General features: G+C 36.9%; 1 protein-coding gene across 5 annotated transcripts in view; it reads left to right on the forward strand.

Annotated features, from left to right (window-relative positions):
• The window catches only part of LOC126471512 (ribosome-releasing factor 2, mitochondrial), a 239,993-nt gene that overhangs the window by 163,190 nt on the left and 49,650 nt on the right, over window positions 1–27,153 (forward strand). For all 5 annotated transcript variants that reach the window (XM_050099755.1, XM_050099761.1, XM_050099747.1 and 2 more), the window contains 3 exons: window positions 1,576–1,678; window positions 3,031–3,177; window positions 22,941–23,140. In XM_050099755.1, the coding sequence (XP_049955712.1) occupies window positions 1,576–1,678; window positions 3,031–3,177; window positions 22,941–23,140 (450 nt within the window). The remainder of the gene's footprint in view (window positions 1–1,575; window positions 1,679–3,030; window positions 3,178–22,940; window positions 23,141–27,153) is intronic.

Raw genomic sequence — 27,153 nt, forward strand, 5'->3', positions numbered from 1 at the left:
ACCCGACCCACCACTCCTCCCATGCCCCACCTCCTGTTGCTGCACCTGGCAGTCTCTAGTCCCTGCATGCCCTGCCAGAAACTGCACTTCTCCACCCCTCCCCCAATGCCTTGCCATCCTTCACCCTTCTGTGCTCTACTCCTGATTGCTATTCATGTAACAATCGAATTCTGATTGGAGCTGCCAATGGTAGCAGTCATATGAGTGTGAGGTGTGCTTGCCTGTGTAAATGTGTTTGTGTTTTATGTGCTGAAGAAGGCTTTGAGGAATAATAATGTTTCTTAATGTTGCTGATATTCCAACCTAGCATTTCTGTTGTTTAATGATCACATATGTTCAGTCATAAGTAAAGTTGGTGGCAGAGACTTTGCTTCATAAGTATGCTACAGAGAGAGTACTATCAGTCTACAGAGGAGACTGAAAAGGTCACCTGACCCTTCCTAGAATACTGCTCAAGTGGGCGGGATCTATACTAAGTACAATCAACAGAAAATATTGAATATATACCAAGAAGGGCAGCATGAATAGCCACAGGTATGTTTGCCCATATGAGAATGTAGTAGAATTGCTGAAAAACCTTAACTGGCTGAAGCTTGAAGGTAAGCACCAATTATCTCATGAAAGCCTACTTAAAAATTTTAAGTACTAAGATAAAGTGAGGTATCCATGAATATACTTCAGCAAGCTGTATGGAACTGCCATAGAGGGCACAAATACAATATTAGACTAATTACATTACACACAGAGTCATTTTAACAGTTATTCTTCCCTCAGTTCTACTCTGAATGGAATGGAAAGAAGCCCTGATACATGGCATTATTGGAAGTAAACTCCACCATGCACTTAGCAGTATTAGTAGAATATGGATGTAGATATAGAAGTAGTGCTTTGTGCTTCTGCCAGGATAGCCCTTATCTTACAAAATTAGTTCATTGGAAAGTCCATTTATGGTGTTTGCTGTAGGGCACCATGGCCCCATGGAACTTTTGCCACAGTGAAAAACAGCAAACACCACATGTACAGCCTAAGACAAATGTAATATTAAATTTGAACAGCCATCTGATTATGGACCTGTCAGTTTGAAAGCAGTAAAGACACTATCTGATCTTAATAAATAGCTTTGTTATTAGTGGCTGGTTTACTTTCTTACTTTCTTGTAAGAAATACTTTTAGCCATACTTTTAACTTGGAGTGAATTATCACATATTTCTGAAACATACATAATCTAAATCTAGTTTTAAATGTAAGCAGCTATCTGACTATGAACCTGTCAGTTTTAAACCAATAAAGACACTATTTGATCTTAATATTATTAAAAATAGCTGGTTTTTGTTTTTACTTTCTTGCAAAAAATACTCTTAGCTTTACTTTTAAATTGAAACAAAGTACTCTACTGTTCTGAAATCATATATGACCAACTTCATCTTTTCACGATCATGTCAGTCCTGCACAACCACACAGAGTTTAAACAAAATCTGTGAATATGTATTTTATATATCTGCATGTCTTTTTATTCATTGACATATTTATTACATTTTAATATGTTAATTGTTACTTTTTTTTTAATACAAATAGGCCTACCAGCAGCAACTTGAAACTGCACTTATGGAACTGCAAAAAGAAGATCCCAGCTTAAGGGTTTCAGTCAATGAAGAAACTGGGCAAACAGTATTAGCAGGTTCTTATGATACAAAGAAATCTAGATGTAGTAAATTCATAAAAAAAAGTTGCTTATAAGCTTAAAATTCAAAGTAATGCTCAGGAGGAGATGATAATCCATATTGGTTTCTGACTGTTCCATTCATTAAGCCAGTGTGCCTTTTGTTAGAAAGAACATGCATATATTCTAAGAATTTTCAGAAAATTGGCCGTGAATTTCTTTTGTGTTCATCATTTGCAACCTTATCTCTGCTGTTGCAGAGTATTATGAGGGTTGGAACTTTAATAGTGGCAATTATTTATTTACAGCTCGTACAAAATAGATAGGTGTTTCAAAGTTTTACTGACCTTCAAAGTAGTCACCAGCATTGTGTATAACCCATTGTCAGTGATGTGGAAGTCGTAGGATAATCTTATTAGTGCAAGTTGTGTTGACAGTTCAAGCAGCGTGGGCTATTGCCCGACGAATTTGTAGCAACTCTGAAGCAGATGCCATGAAGTGTTTCCTTCAGTTTAGAAACTGAGTTGAACTTACGAGGCCTTACGTCAGGGGAGTGCAATAGGTGGTATAGCACTTAGCAGCCCCATCAGTCAAACAAATCAGTAACAGCTTGCACTGTACGTGCTTGAGAATTGTCCTGCAAAATGATGATCAGCACCTGCAGAAAATGTCATCACCTCTGTCTCTATGCTGTTCATTTTTGGAACACAACCTATGACCAGCTTAGAGACAGAAGTGATGACACTTTCTGCAGGACCTGACCATCATTTTGCAGGACGATGCTCAAGCATGTACAGTGCAAGCTGTTACTGATTTGTTTGACTGATGGGGCTGCTAAGTATTGTACCACCTACTGCACTGCCTTGACTTAAGTCGTCGTGAGTTCAACTCTATTTCTAAACTGAAGGAAACGCTTCACAGCATTCGCTTCAGAACTGCTACAAATTTGTCTGGCAATATACCGAACCGCTCACATTGTCAACACAAGTGGCACTGCTAAGAGTACCCAACAACTTCCACATCAGTGGCAACATGTTATTCACAATGCTGGTGATTACTTAGAAAGTCAGTAAAACTTTGAAACACGTATCTATTTTGTACAAGCTGTAAATAAATAGTTGCTGTTATTAAAGATTCAACCCTTGTATTTTTCCAAAGGCCTTGATGTCACTTTCACATCTGGATAGTAATTATGACTTATTATAACTTCATCATTCAAAGTCAGGTGAACAATATGGAAAGGACTTGGAGATAGTGATAGAAGCAAAACATGTTTCAGCTATCAGATTGATGAACTTCACTGATAACTTCTATGATTTCTTTTTACTACTGTATTGTTATTATTATTATAACCTGCACTTTGGTTTCAGGAATGGGAGAGCTTCATCTTGATGTAATAAAAAATCGCATTATTACCCACTATAGAATACCAGTTGAACTTGGTCCACTACAAATTGCTTATAAAGAAACAATAACAAACAGAATTCAAGATTCTCACACAATACAGCACAAACTTGGTACAGTATTCGGATTTTGCTTCATTTATTGGGTTTTATTATCCTAATATTAGTATGAGCTTTTCTTCTCGATTAATTAATGTTATGTTAAGTGTAATATCATTTTTTTCCATCCTGAAGGGCACAGAGCCAAATAAAGTGTTTAAATAATGAAATTGTTTCTAAACTTGGATCTTTCCAGAATAAATGTGCGAAAGATTTTCTTTACATATATGCTGAATGTTGAAGTATAGTTACCTAAATATGCTAATGCATCATAGTTATGTGGACTTACAGGTTTGATACTTAAATTATCTGACACATATCTGTAGGACAGAGATTAAAATGTGCAGGTATGGAGAAAATAACTGGATTCGCAAGTAAAATAAAATAAACAGATATAACTTCCATGAGATTTTCTGTTCTTTTCTAGGGTTTAAAGTGTAGGTTGTGACTCTGGTGCAAAATAAGTTCTTCAGACAAACATTAGTAAGAAAGTAAAAAACTATAAAAATTATTAGTAACGCCTGTTAGCTCGAACACAAGTAAGAATGTTTGTTGTAAACAGCCACCTGTTCTTGGAGTACTTAGATAATTGGCAGTTACCAATATCATCATATGAATTGTAAACAACAATGTAACAATGGAAATTCCTGAGTAGAATCTCAGTGGATTAAGCTTTTCCTTTCACCATCACTTTTTATGAATAAGGCTATTCACATGCAAATTATTCCTTAGAATCAAGCATGTTGCACAGTACAGCATACTTTGACCATTGGGTGGTCAAACTTGGCCTTGACCACAGTTCAGTGGTGAATTTTTAAGGCAGTTGAGATCTGGCTGATGTTTTAAGGTATGTGTAGAATACCACATCAGCCACTGTTAGGAAGTGCTTAATTTATCAGGTACATTCATTGAACAGCCTCAAGTGAAAGGTGCCTAGGACCTTGGTGAATGCCTTAGTACATAAAAAACTGAAACTATTATCAAACTATTAACCAATGATATGACCAAGAACCCAAGAAAATTCTGATCCTATCTAAAACTGTGAACGCAGGTCTAAGGCTTCCATCCAATCACTCCTTGACCAGTCTGCTGTGGCATTTTAAGTTTGCAAAATGAAAGCCAACATTTTAAATTCTGCATTTAAACAATCATTAATGCAGGAATGTTATAGAAGCATCACTGGTGTAGAGAAACAACTAAAAGAGTTGAAAGTAAATAAGTCACCAGGTCCGGATGGAATCCCAATTTGGTTTTACAAAGAGTACTTTACGGTACTGTCCCCTTATTTAGTTTGCATTTATGGCAAATCTCTTACCCAGCACAAAGTCCCAAGTGACTGGAAAAAAATGCAGGTGACTCTTGTATATAAGAAGGGTAAAAGAACAGGTCCCCAAAATTACAGAGCAATATTTGTAACATTAGTTTGCTGCAGAATTGTAGAACATGTTTTGAATTTGAATATAATAAATTTCACAGAGACTAAAAATCTTATGTCATGATTCAGCATGGGTGTAAAAAGCATTGCTAATGTCAAACTCAGCTTGCCCTTTCTTCGTATGATATACTGTGAGCTATGGGTGAAGGGGAACAAGCTAGATTCCATATTTCTAGATTTCCAAAAAGCGTTTGACATCTTACCCCATTGCAGACAGTTAAAGAAGTTATGAACATACAGAATAGGCTCCCAGATACCTGTATATGATGAATCAAAGACTTCTCAAGTTATAGGATCCATCATGTTGTCCTTAATGGCAAGAGTTCATCAGAGACAAAGATATCATCAGGAGTGGCCCAGGGAAGTGTGATATTATTTTCTATATGCATAAAAGAACTGACAGAAAGGGTGGGCAGCAGTCTGCAGTTGTTTTCTGATGATACTGTGTGGTGTATTAAGGTGTCAAAGATGATTGGCTCTAGGATGATACAAGATGATTTAGACAAAATTTCTAGTTGGTGTGATGAATGGCAGCTGGCATTAAATGTAGAAAATGTAAGTTAATGCAGATGAGTGGGAAAATGTTTGGATGCAGTGTTAGTAATGTCCTGCATGACACAGTCACATCTTTTAAATATATGGGCATAATGTTGCAAAGCAATATGAAATGGAACGAGCAGGTGAGGACTGCGATAGGGTAGGTGAATGGTCAACTTCAGTTTATTGTAAGAATTTTGGAAATATATATGTTTTGGGAATGGTAGTGCTATTTGTTCTTGAATATTGCTCAGTTGTATGGGATCTGCACCATATCATATTGAAGGAAGATGTCAGAGCAATACAGAGGTGGGCTGCTAGTTTGTTACCAGTAGTTTGAACAACACGCAAGTGTTATGGAAATGCTTCGGGAACTCAAATGGGAAGCACTGGAGGGAAGGTGATATTCTTTTTGAGGAACTGGCACTTGAAATTGACTGCAGAACAATCCTAGTGCTGCCTGCATACATTTTGCTTAAGGACCACAGAGATAAGATACAAGAAATTAGGGGACATAAGGAGGTATACAGACAGTTGTTTTTCCCTCACTCTTATCTGTGAGTGGAATAGGAAAGGAAATGACTAGTAATGATACAGGGTACCCTCTGCCACACAGTGATTTGCAGAGTATGTAGTGTAGATGTAGATGTCGATATAGATGTGTACGACAACACTCTGCAATGTCCTACACACCTGTCACATACAGATGTTCAGTGAATTGTTTAAGTACATTGTGAAAGTCCCCCAGGATATCGTAAAATTAAGATTTATTAAAAACCACAAAATGAAACACTGATCAATCACAAGCATTGGCAAAGACATTAATTATGAGTGCACAGTAAGGCGCAGACAAATGAAACAAAACATTCATTCAATTTTTTGTACATGATTTTGTTTTTACACACTCTCTTGTATGTAGAAGTTCTGTTAAGTAGTGCCGTGTGGAGAATGAATGGCTACGAGTATTTTGTATCACACATGTTTGAAATAAGAAAGAAATTTGATACTAGTATTAAGTATTTGTTATTCAAGTGAAGTGAAACCAAGTAAGTAGGATTTTCTTAACCAAACAAATGCCGGTGTACTGAGAGTCCTCTGCCTGCAGCTACGATTGACAAAGTAAGAAACGAAGTCCGATAGCCTAAAAATTCATATAAGCACAGAATACTTAATAACACAATCATGTTATATCAGTTTAAAAAGTGTTTTCATATGTATATTTAATAATACTTAGTAATATTTATTATTTTTTTTTATTACAACTGTCAACCTGTGTGCCAGGACTTAAGGGTACCGGTTGTGAGTAGGGTTTGTTAATTATTGTTATAGTAAGAAATTTCTGTGATATTGTCGAATTTGAAGAAGCTTTTAAATATTGGTCTGAAGTGGTTCAAGAAAGACTCGGACGCAAGGTTTTCAAGCCCACACCATTTAATGGCAAATATGGTAGCCTACGTGGATTCTTTGAAAAATACCTGAACAAGACACACTACTGCGAAACCCAATATCACAGGTAGATGTGTTAAAAATTTTGAAAAGTTGTTTACCATTGCACATTAGATAAAATTAGTCACAATGACAGAGCATAACACTGAATATTTTCTGTCTGTGCTTGATTTTATCAACTTCTATGAGGAAAGACCTGTATGCATTAGAGCAACAGAAAATCAGGCACAACAACAACATAGTTACGTAAATCAGTAAGTAAAACGTGATCTAAACACACAGCTAGGATGGTACACACAAGAGCGAAATCACATACCCAGAGGTAATGAGTACGGTAACAGGAACGGAAAAAACAAATTATTTAAAAGAAATTTTCAGAACAACAGGGGTAATTTCAACACACAAGCAAACTACAATTCATCATCACATGGTCCTATGCCGAACATAAGCAGGAACAGTCAGCCACTGCAGTGGCTGATGCACGGCAACAATGCCTCCATGTGTTACGCTGTACTGCAGCCAACCTTTGGGTAGCAAAATAACTGCACAGCAGCTAATGACGCAAATTGGCACAGTACATACACAGTGCAACTAACTGAAATTACTCCAAGTAATGAATTAAGTCACACTATGCCATTGGAAAAGACCAACCGGTCATAGTTAAGCCCCAGGCTATTGACCTCTCAGGGAATGGGGGCAAAGCAAAACTACAAACATGTTTCATAAGGTTTGACAAACAAGGTGAAATCAAGGATGATTTGTATCAGTATGAGTTAGATACAGTAGAATTCAAGAACAAAAAACATAAGCAATATTAAGGTGAAAATATTTAATATTGACACAAAGTTAATTTTAGATACAGGTTCAACTACGAATCTAATGTCAAATGCATTTCTTTGTGAATTGAAGAAGGGACGCAAATTTCAACATTCTCTGTACAAAATTGCAAGGTGCAAAGTACTACAGGCAGTAAGACTAAATTGGTTAAGAATCAGTCATTTATTCCATTACAAATTGAACAACATACAGTGAAGTGCAACTTTCTTATAATTTACAAACTTATAGTTAATTGTCTTATTGGCATGAATACATTTAGAACATACAAAACACAGATTGACAGAGGTAATGGTAAATGCCACTTTTATGTAAAGAATCAGATTTTTTTCTATTGATTTAGTCAAAACACCTAATGAAAGTAACAAAAACAAACCAGAGTCAAATGTAGTAGTATAATATTCCTTTCCAGCTGTATATTTCACAAAGAAATCTGATACTGAACAAGAAGCAAATACTGAGGTTAGTTACCAAATGACAGAGCAGAAACTAAGTGAATCACAAGTACTAAATGACATGCAACAACAACAACTTTCTAATGTGTTATTTAAGTATGCAGATGTTTTCAGTAAGGAGCCAGGAGTAATCAAAGACTATGAATATAAATGTGAAGTCTATCCACATGAAATATTTTGTGTAAGACATGTCCTGTTCCATGGGCAAAACGAGAGGCAGTAAGGGAAGAGATCAATCACATGATTAAATGGGGAATTATACAACCTTCTTTTCCACCCAATTGTAGTCCTATATTACCAGTAGGTAAACCAGATGGTTCTGTAAGATTAGTTCTCGATGCTAGATTATAGTACCAGTATGCATAAGACCAGACAACTTGGTCAAACAGCTTCTAAAGTTTTGCAGTAGAAAATATTTCAGTATACTCGATTTCAAGATATCCTACTGGCAAATAAAGCTCCACAAAGAATGCCAAAAATAAACAGCATTTGATGGTGGAGGCAGAAGTTACAAATTCTGTGTTCTACCTTTTGGACTGAACATTAGTGCTGGAGTGTTTATATCTGCATCGGGCAAGGTTTTGGGACCAGAATTGCTTAGTAAAGTCACTGTTTATGTAGACAACATGCTAATAGCCACACCCACTTGGTTCGAGCATATCAGACTCATTGCACAGGTGCTTCAACAGTTTCAGATTATGGAGTTACAGCCAGTTTAAAAAAAATCTATTTTTGGAAAGGAGCAAGTCAAATTTTTAGGACATGTTGTATCAGAACAAAGTATATTACCTGATCTGAAAAAAGTTGATGCCTTGTGAACTTGTCTAGCTCCAAGGAATAAAAAACAACTAAAAGCTTTTTCAGGACTAGCACCCTTTTGTCGTAAATTTGTACCACAGCAACTGATGAACAGTGATGCATTGTTCAACTTGTTATGAAAAAATAGGCTTTGGTTATGGGATGATAAGTGTCAAGAGGACTTTAATAATACTAAGCAGCTATTAGTCAATGCAATCATTCTTAGCCACCCTGATATGTCCAAGGATTTTTGTCTGTGCACAGGAGCCTCATCTCAGGGGCGGGCATGCTTATTCCATATGCGAGAAGAAGAAGATAAAGAAGTACCCAGGATCATCAGTTTTGCTAGTCGTACATTATCAGGAGCAGAAAGATCTTACTGCATGTCAGAATTGGAGAGTTTAGCTGTGATACGGGCATTATTTTTTGTGGGGCACAAATACCAAAGTTTACTGTGACCATCAGTCACTGCCATTTCTTTTAACATGTAAACTATTATGAATTAACAGAGCAAGATGCAGAAATCAAAATGTTATTAATGCAAGGTATAACACAACAGCCTGATTACTGTAAGTTTTGTAAGCAAAAGAAAATTATACAACAGCAAGATCGCAGATGGAGGATATGATCCCACAGGGTGTAAAGCATATACTAGTATGCCTTTTTCACCCAGAAGCAAGCCCAATTGAATGAGTCTTTATAAAGAATGTAACTGGTTTATTAGGATGTACATCCCTCACAAACACACCCGACGGGTAGAGTACGTAACTTCCTTCATGCAAGTTGTCAATAATGTTCCACATTTTTCAACAGGTTTTGTGAAATGAATTGATGTTCCAGACAAAACAAACGAATGATTGGGAGTTACCAATACCAAAGATACCCACTACAGAAATGACTCTTAAAGACAAAATGAAGCAAGCCATTGTCACACTAGAAAACAGGGCCAAGTATAGAAAGAAAATTTATAACAAGAAACTGAAACATGTTACACAATTTTTTGAAGACAGTGAGTCCTCTTACGGACACACCCTAAATCCACAAAAATTGGCAAACTGAGTAAGAAGTGGCAATTACTCTATTCAGGACCATATGTAATTTCCAAAATACCATACCCCAGGACGTACAGGTTAGTTTATGAGAAAATAGGAAGAGACAAGGGTCTCTACCCCCACAAAGACATAAAAGCTTTAATAGAATGATGAAGCTAGGTAGTATTTTTCCTTTCTATCACTAGATAATTGCACGTGGTGTACATAACTCTAAGTCAAATATTTCTTCTGGAAAGTATTTTAAGATAAAGTAATTTGTATTGGCCTAAGTAATTCTTCTGATGTGTACACGTAGGCATAAAATTAACAGCAATGAGAAGTAACACTCCACTTCATGCGAAGTGAAAGTATAAACGAAGTTAGCTTATGGCTCAGCTGTCTATTTTCAACAATATGCACTGACATCAGTAGTAGGAGAGGAGTCATTGACCTGTGCACGTGTGCGACAGCTGACAGAAGGCACAACCAAATAGGAATGTGATATATACGAGTACTTAACTTAAACACAAAGTAAATGGAAATACTACACAATTACAGCTTCTATCTAAGAACTAAGGAACCTGTTGATATATGTACACTGAGATTTAATTAAATACTAAGCTATATACAACATATTCACAGGCAAAAGGAAGCATTATGAAAAACTATATGAGATGTGTAAGCTAAGGACTGATGGCAAAATACTGTGAGCAGTGTCAAATAATTTTCTTTGTAGCATAAATGATCATAATGAGTAGCAGAATAAACGAATGTCTATGAATTTAAACTAAGTATGGAAATATCTGTGGACGTATACAGTGACCAAATGTATCAGTGGCCACTGAGCTATGAAATTCAATTAGTTTCATGTTCGTTTTAAGTTTTTCTCTTTCAGCGACCAGTGCATTGTCACGACGCAGAAGAAGAGAATTATGTCGAGAGTAGCATGTACCAAATGAAGAAATGGGTTACACCTTGAGCAAACAATTTAGTTATAAGGATAATTATACAAAGGTCTTAAGGCAAATGAAAAATGAAATATACATCATCGCAATGTATCTCCATGACAGTTATCAGTATCACTGCAGAGTACACACAAACATTGAAGAGTGTGATTTTACAAAAACCAGTTAATCTTATCATGTCACATGAAAGCTTGAATAACATTTCTAGGTATTCAAGAAAAATAAGTCTTCAGTGGTTAAAACATCATGTTTTGCACTAAGCTACACATGAAGTGAAGTAAACAGCACTAACACATGAAGAAACAACTTGATACTACATGAATGATTAGTCAGTACACATTATTTCAATGAAACAAAAGTTCCTTGGCAACTAGTCTATCATTGTATGAGTAACATTTCCCCATAAATCCTTGAACCAGTAGATGAGTATTTCCTTTATTCCCTCCCAAACAAAGAGGCAGCGCCAAGTGTAGTTAGGCCAGCAATGCGCGATGTTTTGGTCCTATTTCAAAGGTTTTTCTCCCTCCTCTACCTAAGTAAGAAATGATCTCCCATAAGTGATCAAAGCCTATATATAAAATGAAGCATAAATGTATCATATGCTTGTATTGTGTCATAATAATGTTATATGTAATTAATTTGTACATGTGATGTAAATGAAGAGAAATTGAAACTAACAAACAAACTATAGTAACAGAACCCAGTTAATGAAAAATTTGTGACATTTTAAAACTTGAAAAATTCATGTTTGTAGTATAAGCAATGGATGGAATGTCAGCCATAGGTATAATCTATCAAGTTATATTCTGTTGTAACTCAATACTTGTATGAATTTTCATTGGAAACCAAACTCCATATGAGGAAATGAACTTTAAGGACAAACAATTTATACTACGTTTTGGACAGCTTATGTGTCTTTCAACAAATGGATGGTCAAGTTTGGTGACATTACCATGTGTGGGCAACGGAATAATTTACGAGTATTGTGGCTCACAATGCTTGACACTTTAACAAGTGAACTAGAGTTGTTCGAGCAGGTACTTACCTCATTGCCAGATGCTGTTGGTCAGGGTTCTCTCCGCTGAAAATGTGAGTACGATGAGTAATAATGATGCCTGGGCCATAAAAATTGAGATCTTCTGCCACAGCATCAGATTTTGAACAATAAGCGCAAACCCACTGCACCCAGAACGTGAAGACAAATGCCACGGCAATTCTTTGATATGTGACACTCAGGGGAAAGTGTGACACTCAATGTGAAATCAACACTAAGAAAGCGAGTGCACGCATGTGCAACAGTAGCATCTAGCATGTTGACTGTTAGCGTCTAGCTCTTAAGACGCCAAATTGGCCAGTGTGCCAGCATGAAACCCGGCAGCGAGAATGAAGCAAACTGAACATTATTGTTAGTGCACTGAATTCAAATATGTAATGGACTGTCATATTATGTATATAACCTTTTAATTTCTAGCAGAAATTTTAAATATGTAGGATAAGCTGAAATATCCATTCCATTAAATTAAAGGGAAGTCGACAAATAAAGGGCATCGACCCTATCAGCAAATGTAAATATATAATTAAAAAAAAACGCTGTACGTCTCCATAACATGTCAATGTTCAGTGTGGGGACAATTGTATAAGTACATGGTTAAAGACCCCTAGGATAACCTAAAATTAAAATTTATTATTAAGTAGTGCTGTGCGGAGGATGATGGGCTACGAGTATTTTGTATCACATGTTTGAAATAAGAAAGAAATTTGATACCAGTATTAAGTATTTCTTATTCAAGTGACATGAAACCAAGTAAGGAGGATTTTCTTAAGTCTGACAAGTGCTGGTGTACTTGAAGGCCGCTTCCTGCAGTTACAATTGAAGAAGTAGAAATGAAGTCCGATAGCCTAAAAATTCATGTAAGCAGAGAACATATTTTATAATGCAATCATGTTATATCACTTTAAAAAGTGTTTTCATATTTAATAATATTTAGTGATATTTATATACTTTTTTTTAATTACAACACAGAATGTTAGAAGTAATGGCGGTTAAAGCATTCGGAACTGAGGTGGTAATTGATACATGTGTTGGAATATTGCAACATAATCAGATTCAAAAATACACTAGCTAGAGACAGTTGTGACAGTGCCTGTCAGTTAGAAAGATATAATAATAAATGGAATGAGAGTCATTTTAACTCTTTTTGTCCAGTTAAAACAAAAACATTTCTCAATCAGTGAGATAAAGAAGTTAAATTAAAACAACCAGCTAGATTAGTCATGCTTAGAGAGAATATCCACGACCTCTGTACGATGTGCAAATCATATGGGCTGTTCATTTTCAATGAAAAATGTATCAGTGCTAAGTAAAGTTTCAAATCAGTACTCCCAAATCTCGGGTAACAAGTCCACAGTGAATCAGTAGCAAATGTAAGCCATTGTCCTGGAATCTCATGAACAAAGACTGTAAAACATTTAGAAACACACCTGGAAAGCAATAAATATCAGATTTGTAGAACAACTGATACAAGACTAAAAAACTGTTTATAATATCATTAACAAATATTTTATCTTCCTAACTGGCACCATAATTCCAGACACATATCCACTTAACATCCCAATACTCTGCTACACAACAACAAGGGCTTTGAATTTGAGGAAGTAAAAGAACTAGAAGTTGTAAAATAACTCTGCAGCTAAAAACACACATACAAGTGATTGGTACAGTCTCTCCAGCTCAGAAATTAAAAATTCACAAATATTGTAGTTAAACCAGTTACATGTCTCATCCCTTGTAGCATGAAAGAAGGCATGTGTCCTAAGGTCCTGAAAAGGAGCACTGTCAGAGCAATACATAAAAAAGGAACAGAGGATGAAGCCTCAAACTACACATCAGTATCACTGATTCCTACATTTAGTAAGATTTTTGAATCAATGATGCTGGCACAGCATGGTGCCTTTTTCACTAAAAATTGTCTCCTCACAGAAAACCAACATGAATTTCAAAAGATCGCAGCACAGTAACAGCTGTCACAGAATTTCTGCATTAAATTTATAGCTATCTGGATGAAAGAAAGCATACTGTAGGCATATTTTTTGCTCTCAAAACGTCTTTGACCTGGTGAAGCATGCAGTTCTCTTGCAGAAACTGAGGGCATGCAATATCATGCACATATTTGTTAAATTCTTACCTGATGTTGTGGTTTTCAATCCAGAGACTGGTTTGATGCAGCTCTCCATCCTACTCTATCCTGTGCAAGCTTCTTCATCTCCAAGTAAGTACTGCAACCTACATCCTTCTGAATGTGCTTAGTGTATTCGCCTCTTGGTCTCCCTCTAAGATTTTACCCTCCACATTGCCCTCCAATACTAAATTGGGTAATCCCTTGATGCCTCAGAATGTGTCCTACTGACTGATTGCTTCTTCTAGTCAAGTTGTGCCACAAATTCCTCTTCTCCCCAATTCTTTCCAGTACCTCTTCATTAGTTATGTGATCTACCCATCTAGTCTTCAGCATTCTTCTGTAGCACCACATTCTGAAAGCTTCTATTCTCTTCTTTTCTATACTATTTATTGTCCATGTTTCATACCCATGCCTGGCTACACTCCATACAAATACTTGTAGATAAGACTTCCTGACACTAAAATCTACACTCGATTTCAACAAATTTCTCCTCTTTAGAAATGCTTCTCTTGCCATTGCCAGTCTACATTTTATATCCTCTCTACTTCGACCATCATCAGTTATTTTGCTCTCCAAATAGCAAAACTCATCTACTACTTTAAGTGGCTCATTTCCTAATCTAATTCCCTCAGCACTATCTGATTTAATTAGACTGCATTCCAGTATCCTTCACTTTTGCTAATGCTCATCTTATATCCTCCTTTCAAGACACTGTCCATTGTATTCAACTGCTCTTCCAGGTCCTTTACTGTCTCTGACAGAATTACATTGTCATCGTCAAACTTCAAAGTTTTTACTTCTTCTCCATGGATTTTAATTCCTACTCCAAATTTTTCTTCTGTTTCCTTTACTGCTTGCTCAATATACAGATTGAATAAACTTGGGGGTAGACTACAACCCTGTCTTACTCCATTTCCAACCACTGCTTCCCTTTCATGCCCCTCAACTCTCATAACTGCCATCTGGTTTCTGTACAAATCGTAGAGAGCCTTTCACTCCCTTTATTTTACACCAGTCACCTTCAGAATTGGAAAGAAAGTATTCCAGTCAACATTGTCAAAGCTTTCACTAAGTCTTCAAATGCTAGAAACATAGGTTTGCCTTTCCTTAATCTATCTTCTAAGATAAGTTGTAGGGTCAGTATTGCCTCAGGTGTTTCAACATTTTTACAGAATCCAAACTGATCTTCCCCGAGGTTGGCTTCTACCAGTTTTTCCATTCGTCTGTAAAGAATTCATGTCTGTATTTTGCAACCGTGACTTATTAATCTGATAGTTCAGTAATTTTCACATCTGTCAACACCTGCTTTCTTTGGGATTGGAGTTATTATATTCTTCTTGAAGTCTGGGGGTATTTTGCCTGTCTCATACGTCTTGCTCACCAGATGGTAGAGTTTTGTCAGGGCTGGCTCTCCCAAGGCTATCAATAGTTCTAATGGAATGTTGTCTACTCCTGGGGAATTTTTCCAACTTAGGTCTTTCAGTGCTCTGTGAAATTCTTCACGCATTATCATATCTCCCATTTCATCTTCATCTACATGCTCTTCCATTTCCATAATATTGTCGTCAAGTACACCACCGCCGGCCGGAGTGGCCGAGCGGTTCTAGGTGCTACAGTCTGGAACCGCACGACCACTACGGTCGCAGGTTCGAATCCTGCCTTGGCCATGGATGTGTGTGATGTCCTTAGGTTAGTTCGGTTTAAGTAGTTCTAAGTTCTAGGGGACTTATGACCTCAGCAGTTGAGTCCCATAGTGCTCAGAGCCATTTGAACCAAGTACACCACCCTTGTATAGACGCTCTATATACCCCTTCTTTGCTTAGAACTGGGTTTCCATCTGAGCTCTTGATATTCTCTTTTCTCCAAAAGTCTCTTTAATTTTCTTGTAGACAGTATCTATCTAACCTCTAGTGATACATGCTTCTGCATCCTTACATTTGTCCTATAGCCATCCCTGCTTATCCATTTTGCACTTCCTGTTGATCTCATTTTTGATACATTTGTATTCCTTTCTGCCTGCTTCATTTACTGCATTTTTGTATTTTCTCCTTTCATCATTTAAATTCAATATCTATTCTGTTACCCAAGGGTTTCTACTAGTCCTTGTCTTTTTACGTACTTGATCCTCTGCTGCCTTCACTATTTCATCTCTCAAAGCTACCCATTCTTCTTCTACTGTGTTTCTTTTTCCTGTTCCTGTCAGTCGTTCCCTAATGCTGTCTCTGAAACTCTCTACAACCTCTGGTTCTTTCAGTTTATCCAGGTCCCATCTCCTTAAATTCCAACCTTTTTGCAGTTTCTTCAGTTTTAATCTACAGTTCATTACCAATATACTGTGGCCAGAATCCACGTCTGCACCTAGAAATGTCGTAGAATTTAAAACCTGGTTCCTAAATCTCTGTTTTACCATTATATAATCTATCAGAAACCTTCTAATGTCTCCAGGCCTCTTCCATGCATACAACCTTCTTTTATAATTCCTAAACCAAGTGTTTGCTATGATTAAGTTATGCTCTGTGCAAAATTCTACCAAGGGCTTCCTCTTTCCTTCATTACCCCATTCCATATTCACTTAATACCATCTTTATTCCTTTTATCCCATGATACATTTCATCAGTCTCTTCGTCATCTGTGGTGCGAGTTGGCATATAAACTTGTTCTACTGTGGTAGGCGTGGGCTGCATGTTTATCTTGGCTACAATAATGTGTTCACTATGATGTTTGTAGTAGCTGACCCATTCTCTTATTTTTTTAATTCATTATTAAAGCTACTCCTGCATTACCCCTATTTGATTTTGCATGTATAACCCTGTATTCACCTGACCAGAAGTTTTGTTTTTCCTGCCACCGAACTTCACTAATTCCCACTGTATCTAACTGTAACATAACCACTTCCCTTTAAATTTTCTGACCTACTTGCCTGATTAAGGAACTGACATTCCATGCTCTGATCCATAGAATGCCAGTTTTCTTTCTCCTGATAATGACATCCTCCTGAGTAGTCTCCGCCTGGAGATCTGAATGGGGGCTCTTTTACCTCCAGAATATTTTACCCAAGAGGACACCATCATCATTTAACCATACAGCAAAGCTGTATGCCCTCAGGAAAAATTACGGCTGTAGTTTCCCCTTGCTTTCAGCCTTTCACAGTATCTGCACAGCAAGGCCATATTGGTTAATGTTACACGGCCAGATCAGTCAATAATCCAGACTGTTGCCCCCGCAACTACTGAAAAGGCTGCTGCCCTTCTTCAGGAACCATGAGTTTGTCTGACCTATCAACAGATGCCCCTCCATTGGGCTTGCACCATTGGTATGGCTATCTGTATCACTGTGGCATGCAAGCCTCCCTACCAATGGCAAGGTCTATGGTTCATGGGGTGAGAAAAATCTTATCTGTTTACCTAAAAAACTTTAACAGTGCAAAAAAATAAATTATCAAAATGGGGCAAGAGAAATCAACAGATTCTAAAGTCCTTGGTCTGGACTCATATGGCAATCTTCCATGGGAAAACCATGTTAACTAGATATGCAGGAAAATAAGCAGTGCATTGCACTTGTATATAATACGAGGGCGGTTCAGAAAGAAACCTCCGATTGGTCACAGTGCGGGTTGTGGGGGGACTAACGACGCCATCTGTGCGTTCACGCACTCAACAGGTCAGTCGGCATCAAGCCGTGGTCGAGTGAATGTCGTACCTGTGCTAGTTTAGTTTTTGTGGCAGTTTGAATTGTGTGCTGCAATAGAAAACCCCGCCAAATGTGAAGTGCGTGCTGTCATAAGGTTTTTCACAGCCAAAGGATATTCTGCAGCAGCTATTCATCGTGAGCTTTGTGCCATGTACGGACCAAGAGCTATGAGTGAAGGAGTTGTCCGTGAATGGGTACGTTTATTTAAAAGTGGACGAGAAAACGTTCATGATGAAGAGAGGAGTGGTAGACCATCATTGGTGACTGACGAACTCGTTCAGACAGTTGATGCAAAAGTTCGTGAAAATCGACGTTTCTCAATGTCGGAGTTGTCTACTGGTTTTCCACAGATTTATAAGACTCTCTTGTATGAGATAGTGACAGCAAGATTGGGTTACCGTAAGTTCTGTGCACGATGGGTGCCCAAAATTCTTACCGACCACCACAAAACTCAAAGAATGGCCTCTGCATTAAACTTTCTGTCACGTTATGAGGACGAAGGAGAACCATTGTTAAACAGAATCGTGACCGGTGACGAAACCTGGATTAAGTACGTGAACCCTGAGACAAAAGAACAATCAAAGATGTGGGCACATTCAAATTCGCCTACCAAACCAAGAAAAGCCTCGCAAGATTTTTCTGCCAGAAAACTGATGGCAACGGTGTTTTGGGATGCCAAAGGAGTGTTGTTGGTTGAATTCATGGAACGTTGTATGACCATTAATCAAGACGTGTACTGTGAAACAATAAAAAAGTTACGACGGGCTATACAGAACAAACGCCGTGGTATGCTGACTTCCGGTATCGTTTTTTTGCACGATAACGCCCGTCCTCACTCTGCTTGCAGAACAACGGCCCTTCTTGAGTCCTTCAAGTGGGACGTTATCAACCATCCACCTTACAGCCCAGACCTGGCGCCAAGTGATTATCACCTCTTCATGCATTTGAAGAAATGGCTCGGGTCACAGCGGTTTGATGACAACGAAGAGCTCAAAGATGCGGTCACAGGCTGGCTCCAGGCACAAGCGGGTGATTTTTATGCAGAAGGAATTTCAAAGCTTGTGAAGAGATACGATAAGTGCCTCAATCGCTATGGAGACTATGTAGAAAAATAGTGCAAAGATGTAGTTGTAAGATGTATATATTAAAATATTTTTATTTAACTTGGTGTATTTTTTTAAATCAACCAGAGGTTACTTTCTGAATGGCCCTCGTAAAACACTAAAAACAGTTTACTTTGGGATAATTTTCCCATTTATAAATTATGGAACAGAACTGTGGGTATGTGCTGCTGGACAGAATACTGGTACTAGAAAAAAGAGCTGTTAGGCTGATACATGGTCTGGGATACAGGAAATCCTATTGTGATGCCCTTATCAAAAATAAATAGATTACTGTATAATTATTGTCTATATATTGACTTATAACATTTTTTGTAAGCTATCGGGGCAACATACCCATATGTTATGATGAACATAATCACAACATAAGAAATAAGCATGGTTATCACAGATAAAAGAAAAAATTAAAAATACCATACCAGAATTTATATATCAGTGGCTCAATGTGATACAACAAATTGACAGAATAAATAATAGTGTATGTAGGCAACCCATTTAAAATAAAATTAAATACTTTTCTTGTAAATAAATGTCTTTATTCACTGAAATAATTCTATTCTGTATATATTACATATTAACCTCTGTAGGTAATACAGTAGACTCCCAATTATTTGGGCTCAATGCCGGGGAGAAGGTGCACAAATAATTAAAAAACAATAGTAATAGAGATATTTTCGAACATGTATTCTGTGTTTGAAAGTTTCTCCAAGTTCTGTGCATAGGTACTGTTGGCCTGTTTATTTCTTAAAATAGTCTATGATATTGCTTTGCTTCTGAGAGTAGGTGACATTTTTTTGCATGTAATTTCAAATTTTTTTTTTTAGCAATAATGTCATTATACTGAAACTCCGTCTGTCCCCATGTAATCTAGAAGAGTATTAACACATTACAGTGGGGTACAATGACTGACAGGGCCTTTCTCTTCATCACCATTTTTATATTCACTGTCCCCTTCTTTGTTTTGTTGTGAAACAGCAGTTACAATTTTGGTGACACACATGTGCTGGAAGCCAGAGTTAGATGTGTCAGTCCTCAGCCAGTCATTCAAGTTTTCTTCATCGACATCCTCAAAACCATTTAAACCAGTCAACAGCTCATTATTTGTGCAGTTGATATTTCTTCATTACTGAAACCATGAAAATCACTTTCTTCTATATCCAGAAGAATTTTCCTCCATGATCAAACTAGTGTATGTGGCTTGACTTCCTACCAGGCATCAGAAATCCCATGTATGGAATCTGGAATTGTCAGCTTCTTGTATAATACCACCAAATCATCATCTATTAGCATTCACAGTCTATCAGCCCAGTTTAATTGTTGCAATTATGCTTTGATCCATTGGCTGTATGATGGCAGTCATGTTAGGAGGTAAAAACGTAGTTATGATGAGACCATCATCATATAATAGAATCCTTTCATTGTGATGTTAACAAGCAATAGAACAGTCTTCTGTGGCAATCCTTTCACCTCCCTTTAGAAACTGTCAAACCTCTGGTATAAAATGTGTGTGTGAAACAAGTTTTTGTAACTTTCACTATCCATCCATACTTCTTTTTGACTGTAATAATGTACAGTGAGATCTGTAGGTGTGACGTCCTTGAACTCTGAGGGCTTGTTGATTTTCTAATCTCAAATAGTTTCACTTTGTTGTTTCCAGAAGAATTAGTGGTTCACAAATTTGTAATGCGTCCTTTAGACCACTTGTATCTAGGAACATGAACTTTGCTCTTAAAAGCAAGGGTTCTGGTTGGTAGATGTTTCCTATATGGACCATTTTTGTCTGCATTATAAATTTTGTCTGTTGTGAAATTGTCTTCTTCCTCAAATTTCTGGTACTCTTCCTGGAAGTAATTAGTTGTCACAAGATTTGAATTAAGCCACTCTCCTTGCAGTGTAAGTTCATAAATCCCATGATGTTTGAAATTGGTTATCCATCCATTAAATCTCCCTGTAAACATAGAGCTTCATGAAAAACTTGACTTTTTTTTGGCACACATCATGGCTGAAACAATGACACCTTCTGATCATTTTTGGCTAAACCATTGTAAGAGCGCAGCATCTAATTCTTTATTATGCTTTATCATGCAGATGGTCCAGAACAAGAATTGAATTCCCTGACAAAATACTGTATTTTCTGCAGATTCTTTCTAATTTCTCAAATAGTCTGCATTCCAGTACCACAGATCAGCACTTAGTTTTTGCAACAATTTTCCCCTTCTCAAATCTTTCAGATTATAGTAATTTCTGTTTTAATGTCAACACATGCTTCTTTTGCTCTCCATCATATGTTTTACAAGTTTCTTTTAACTTGCTTTCTTGACTCTTAAATGCCAATTAACATCAGAAAACTGAGTTTGTTTTCGTTGTACATGGAATATGCTGTCAGTAACAATATAAATGGTACTCTGTTGTCATGCGACAGTTGTTTAAGCAACAGTGATGGCCCTTATTGTTATATGATGGGTTGTTTTTTATTGTTTGGTAGAGAAAAATATTGCACATCTCCCCCACTCCCAAATAAACTTCAAACAGGATAATCCACACACAAATAATTGGGAATACACTGTATGTTATGTATTAAACCTTTGTACGCAAATATGATGTGTACTATATACCATTGTCACAGTATGACATTTGTAAAACCCGTAATTTGATAACTATATCAAAAAGAAATACAAATAAATAAATAATATGGGGGTTGTAAACAAAAATATAACCTGTATAGTGACAGTCTGACCCCAAGAGATATATAAGAATAAACTAAGATATTTTGTAAGTTGATTGAGAGGTAGACTACCTTTTAGGAAGAGGAGTTTTGGGAACCTGAATGAGATTTTCACTGTGCAGCAGAGTCTGCGCTGATATGAAACTTCCTGGCAGATTAAAACTGTGTGCCGGACTGAGATTCGAACTCCGGACCTTTGTCTTCTTTTCATATCAGCGCACACTCCGCTGCAGAGTGAAAATCTCATTCTGGAAACATCCCCCAGTCTGTGGCTAAGCCATATCTCTGCAATATCCTTTCTTTCAGAACTGCTAGTTCTGCAAGGTTTGCAGGAGGGCTTCTGTAAAGTTTGGAAAGTAGGAGACGAGGTACTGGCAGAAGTAAAGCTGTGAGGACGGAGTGTGAGTGATGCTTGGGTAGCTCAGATGGTAGAGCACTTGCCCGCAAAAGGCAAAGGTCCCGAGTTCGAGTCTCGGTCCGGCACACAATTTTAATCTGCCAGGAAGTTTCATTTTTGGGAACCTATTCCTCATTTCAGGACACAAGAAGAGATAGTCAGAATCATGGTGAAGGATGCAATGAAGTTGCTCTAATCAGGAATGATGATTTGAAGTGAGAGAGTGTTCCTTTGTGGCAGTTCAGTGAGGTCTGGTTGAATTATTATTATCATGAAAGGATACAATAAGGGAGATCTGTTTGTGAACAAGAGGCTGTTGTAAGGATATGGGGTGAAGGGGTTAATTAATTTTTCGTGATGGGGGGTTATTAGCAACACCATACAATTAATGAGCTCTCTATTTAACACTGGGTTTTGCCCTGCAGCTTTTGCATCTCACTCAACAAAAATACAAACAGACCAGTTCACTAAGTACCTTCACACTGCCTTCAGGTAGTGTGCTGAATTACAATCTTGTGAAAGAAAGACAGCAGCTGGCAGTGCTTACCCACCAAAACTTAATTTATGTGTGCAAGCATGTGTTCATGTGCTTGTATGTTCTCTCAAAGACAAATCATGTTTAAAATCTGAGCTATAATGTTTGTTTATAATTCTGTCTAATGCTCACTGCTTCCCCTACACAGTAACTGATTCACTTTTCTCATACTAGGTTTTATATTCCAAACTGGAGTTTTTATAAGAAGGAAAGTTGCTACTCACCATATAGTGGAGATGCTGAGTCGCAGGTAGGCACAACAAAAAGACTCTCATGATTAAAGCTTTTGGCCATTGGCCTTTGTCAACAATAAAGACACACACACACACACACACACACACACACACACACACACACACACACATGACGGCAGTCTCAGGCAGCTGAAACCACACTGAGTGTGTGTATGTGTGTCTATTGTTGACGAAGGTCAATGACTGAAAACTTTAATTGTGAGAGTCTTTTTGTTGTGCCTATCTGTGATTCAGCATCTCCCCTATATGGCGAGTTACAACTTCCCATCTCATAATATTGTTACTTTCCATCCTGGATATTCCATTGTTTGAAACTGGAAATTTTGTTGTGTGTTCATATTTATATTTTCTAATTACATAAATTTAATAATTTCAGGAAACAAACTGCAGAATGTCACAATTACATTGTCATTGACCCCTGATGCTGAGAGAAAAGGAAACAGCCAAGATTTATTGATTTTTGACCGGAGTCCTGATAGTGCAGCAAATATAGATTCAATTCCTTCGAAATATATACAGCCACTCAAACAAGGAGCAGTTTCTGGATTGGCACATGGACCCAGGTTAAACTGTCCAGTAAGTCCTTCCTTTGTCTCTCTACCTGTTTTCTAATGTTTGGAAAATAATTGAATGCATGTCTGTAAAATTTCCCATCGTCTACCTAACTACAAGACAAACACATATAAAGACATAAAATTACTGTCTTTTAGAACCTATAGCTCTTTCTTCCAGCAGGTAAAGATTATAGGAAAATAGGTTGGTAAGGCTTAAAAATACAGGAAGAGTTACAGAATACATCACTCAGGACTTTGTTCCAAGGAAGAGTTACCAGGCTGCACAAGAACAAAAATGGATTATTGACAATGGATGAAATTTGAAAACCTGAGTACTGAAATGGCAAAGAGGGTAGCAGCCAAGCTCAATATGAATGTTAATATGAATCAAATGAGATAAAAGAAGAGAACAAAGCTAGATATTAGAGGAATTGGATAATAGGGACAAAAATTAGGGAAATCAACAGAAAAGACAAGGAAAAGCTGTGGCGAAAGAAGAATGAAATAGAAGACAAAAATTACCTTAAATTGAGAACAGGCAGATATTGTAGAGAAGGTTCCCATCTGGCATTTTGTTCCTATAATTATCCTATCACAAAGCTGTCATTCACTTTCTTGATGGGATGAGCTAAGGAAAGATATAAAAATGGCATTGAGAAGCCAAAGTGACTCAGAATGTCAGATCACAAGAGATGTAGAAGGCATAACAAAGGAACTGAAAATAACAGTGAATTGTGACTGATGAAATTCAGATCCTGAAGTGTTACTGAGCTTCAGGCAGTTGCCAAATCAAAGGAAAAAATTAATAAATGGAAAATAAACCAGAAATATTAATTTAAAAGCAGATTGGAAGGGTGGAAACTAATGAGAACAGCATCAAATAAACTATAAAATGTAACAACATAATAGTTACTATAAAAACATAGCTTTTCCTGGTACATGATAAGGTTACAAAGAGCACCATCAAGATGGCCGCGAGTGTAGAAGTGTGTGAATCTAACTTGAGAAATAGTTATAGTTATGCTGTTAAAAAGGGAGTTTGTAAGAATTGTAACACTGAAATAACAACGCTAAAAGAACGAATTGCTAGCTTACAATTCATAGTCAGTTCCTTAAGAAGCGATATTGACTCACTCAAGAAAGAAAATCGGGATCTGCGATCGAAGCCAACACTAAGTGAAGTGATGCAAGACAAAAGTAATATATCGTCCGAGTGGGTAAAAGTGCCGTACAAAAATAGTGTTCCAACTACAAAAAGAACAACAAAGTCCGCTAAAAATGTCACATTTTCGGAGAAAAACAAATATCATGTTTTGCAAACAAGTGACTGTGATAACGACTCTCCAAATGATCGTGAACTTGAAAAAGACAGTGAACTGAAAATGAATAGCGTTTTTTCAAATACTGTCAACAACAAACACAGATCATCAGAGAAAAAGAGTAGTGTACTATTACTAGCAGACAGTCATGGCAGGAATCTATCCAGCATGCTCCGTGAGAAAAATCGCGACATAGCAGTAACTAGTGTAGTGAAACCGGGAGCGGGATGTAAAAATGTTGTAGACATTAACTCTCAGACGAAATTAATGCAAGAAAATGACTTTATCGTCTGTATAATGGGTTCAAACGATGTGGCAAAAAATGAAGCAGAGGTTTGCGTGAAAACGCTACAGAATTTTTTACAAGCTAATAAATGCAGAAACACAGTAGTTGCCACACTTCCTCATAGGCATGATCTGATTTATAATTCGTGTGTAAACAAAGAAATTCGGAAAACAAACATTAAAATAAGGAAACTGTGTTCTCAATACACTAAGTGCGATGTACTGGATATAAGCAAGCTGCATGGAAATCTGCACACGAAGCATGGAATGCATTTGAACTATGATGGGAAAAGATTTGTTTGTGATCGTGTTAGTCAAATAATCAAAGAAAGACTTGTAAGGGATAGAACAATTTATCAGCTTCCTGAACATCCTTCCAACAGCGAGGAAAACAAAATAAACAAGAAAGAAGAACGAAAATACAACGCTGCTGACGTTCCTAATTTAAACTAGAGGTATGTGATGCTGTAAATATGATTCCCAATTACCAAATCGTGAATACGCCCGAACTAAAAATTTATCACCATAATGTGCAATCCCTGCGTAATAAGATCGATGAAATTAACGTTCTATTGACACATGAACTTAATGATATCTCAGTGTTATGCATTTCTGAGCACTGGCTTAACCCAGAATTAATCCAGAATACGAAAATAAACAAATTTGTCTTGGCTGCTTACTACTGCAGGAAAAACAGCAAACAGGGTGGGGTAGCAATTTACACAAAGGAAAATGTAGATTTTATTACACTACCTGACTTAACTAGGGCAAATGTCGAAAAGGATTATGAAATTGCAGCTATAAAAATTACTCAGTTCAACCTGGTTATTGCTACAGTTTACCGATCACCGTCTGGGAATTTTGAACTTTTCTTAAACAAAATGGAGTCATTGCTAAATAAAGTAAATAAAATAGATTGTGAATTGATAATCTGTGGTGACTTCAATATTGACTTCCTCACGAATAGTGGAAATAGGGAGACCATTTTGAACCTTGCAACGTCCTACAATTTAAAGGCTGAAGTAAAAGCAGCTACCCGAGTATCTGAAACTTGTCAAACAGCTCTTGATCAGTTTCTAGTAAAGAAGAGTTTACACAACACCTCACTAAAAATTTTCAATGCAGGTTTTAGTGATCACCTTGCTCAAATATTAAGCATAAAAGTACAAGGCAGTATTATTAACAACATGTCTCTTAGAACAACATATCGAAGCTATAATCAGCATAATGTGAACTACTTCAACAACTTATTACAGAAAGAAAAGTGGCTAGGAGTGTACAAAATGAATGATATAAATGAAAAATTCGACACTTTCAGTGATACAATAACCCATTTCTTTGAACTTGCATTCCCACTGAAAACATTAACCATACGGGGAAACTCTAGAACAAACAGCTGGATCACAAAGGGAATAAGGGTTTCATGCCAGAAGAAAAGACTACTTCATGAAATATGTAACTCAAAAAATTCCTCACCTGTAGTACGCGCATACTATAAAAAATACTCCAAAATATTAAGAAAAGTAATAAAAGCAGCAAAAATAATGCATAATGATGAAATCATTTATAATTCAGCTAATAAATCAAAGGCTATGTGGAGTGTTATAAAAAAAGAATGTGGAGAATACAGACAACCTTGGAAAAATATAACACTATCACATAAAAATAAAAAAGTAACAAACCCCTTAGAAGTAGCTAATACATTTAACAACTTTTTCACAGGTGTTGCTGAAAATATGTTACAATCAAACTTTAAGAGCATCCAGGCAAATGAATATAAAATAAGTACATGTAGAGGATCAATGTACATCAGTTCTGTTTCACAAGATGAAGTAGCTAAAGCAATAAAAGGACTAAAAAATTCCAAATCGGCAGGTATTGATGGTATACCTGCAACAATGTTAAAGAAGAGCGCATCAAACCTAATTGAAGTACTCACACATTTATGCGACTGCTCACTTCAGGCAGGCACTTTCCCTGATGTGTTAAAAACATCAAAAGTTATTCCTGTATATAAAAAAGGGGATAAAGACAATGTAAATAACTACAGACCCATCACAATTTCCTCCTGCATCTCTAAAGTATTGGAAAAAGTTATGTATGAGAAACTTATGAAATTTATAAATAAAAACAGCACCCTATGTAATGAACAACATGGATTCAGAAATAAGAGGTCAACGACAACGGCTGTCTATGAGTGCATCAATTCCATCCTAAACCTGATGGACAAAAAACAGGAAACAATAGGAGTCTTTATTGACTTGTCAAAAGCATTTGACATGGTGGACCATAAAATTCTGCTATCAAAGCTAGAAAGATATGGTATTCGAGGTCTGTCCAACAAGTGGATCAGTTCCTTCCTGACAAATCGTATGCAGGCAGTGTGCGTCAAGCACACAGATATTGAACTAAAAACTGTATCTAATCACTT

The sequence above is a fragment of the Schistocerca serialis genome, chromosome 1 (genome assembly GCF_023864345.2).
Source record: "Schistocerca serialis cubense isolate TAMUIC-IGC-003099 chromosome 1, iqSchSeri2.2, whole genome shotgun sequence".
Taxonomy (NCBI): Eukaryota; Metazoa; Arthropoda; class Insecta; order Orthoptera; family Acrididae; genus Schistocerca; species Schistocerca serialis.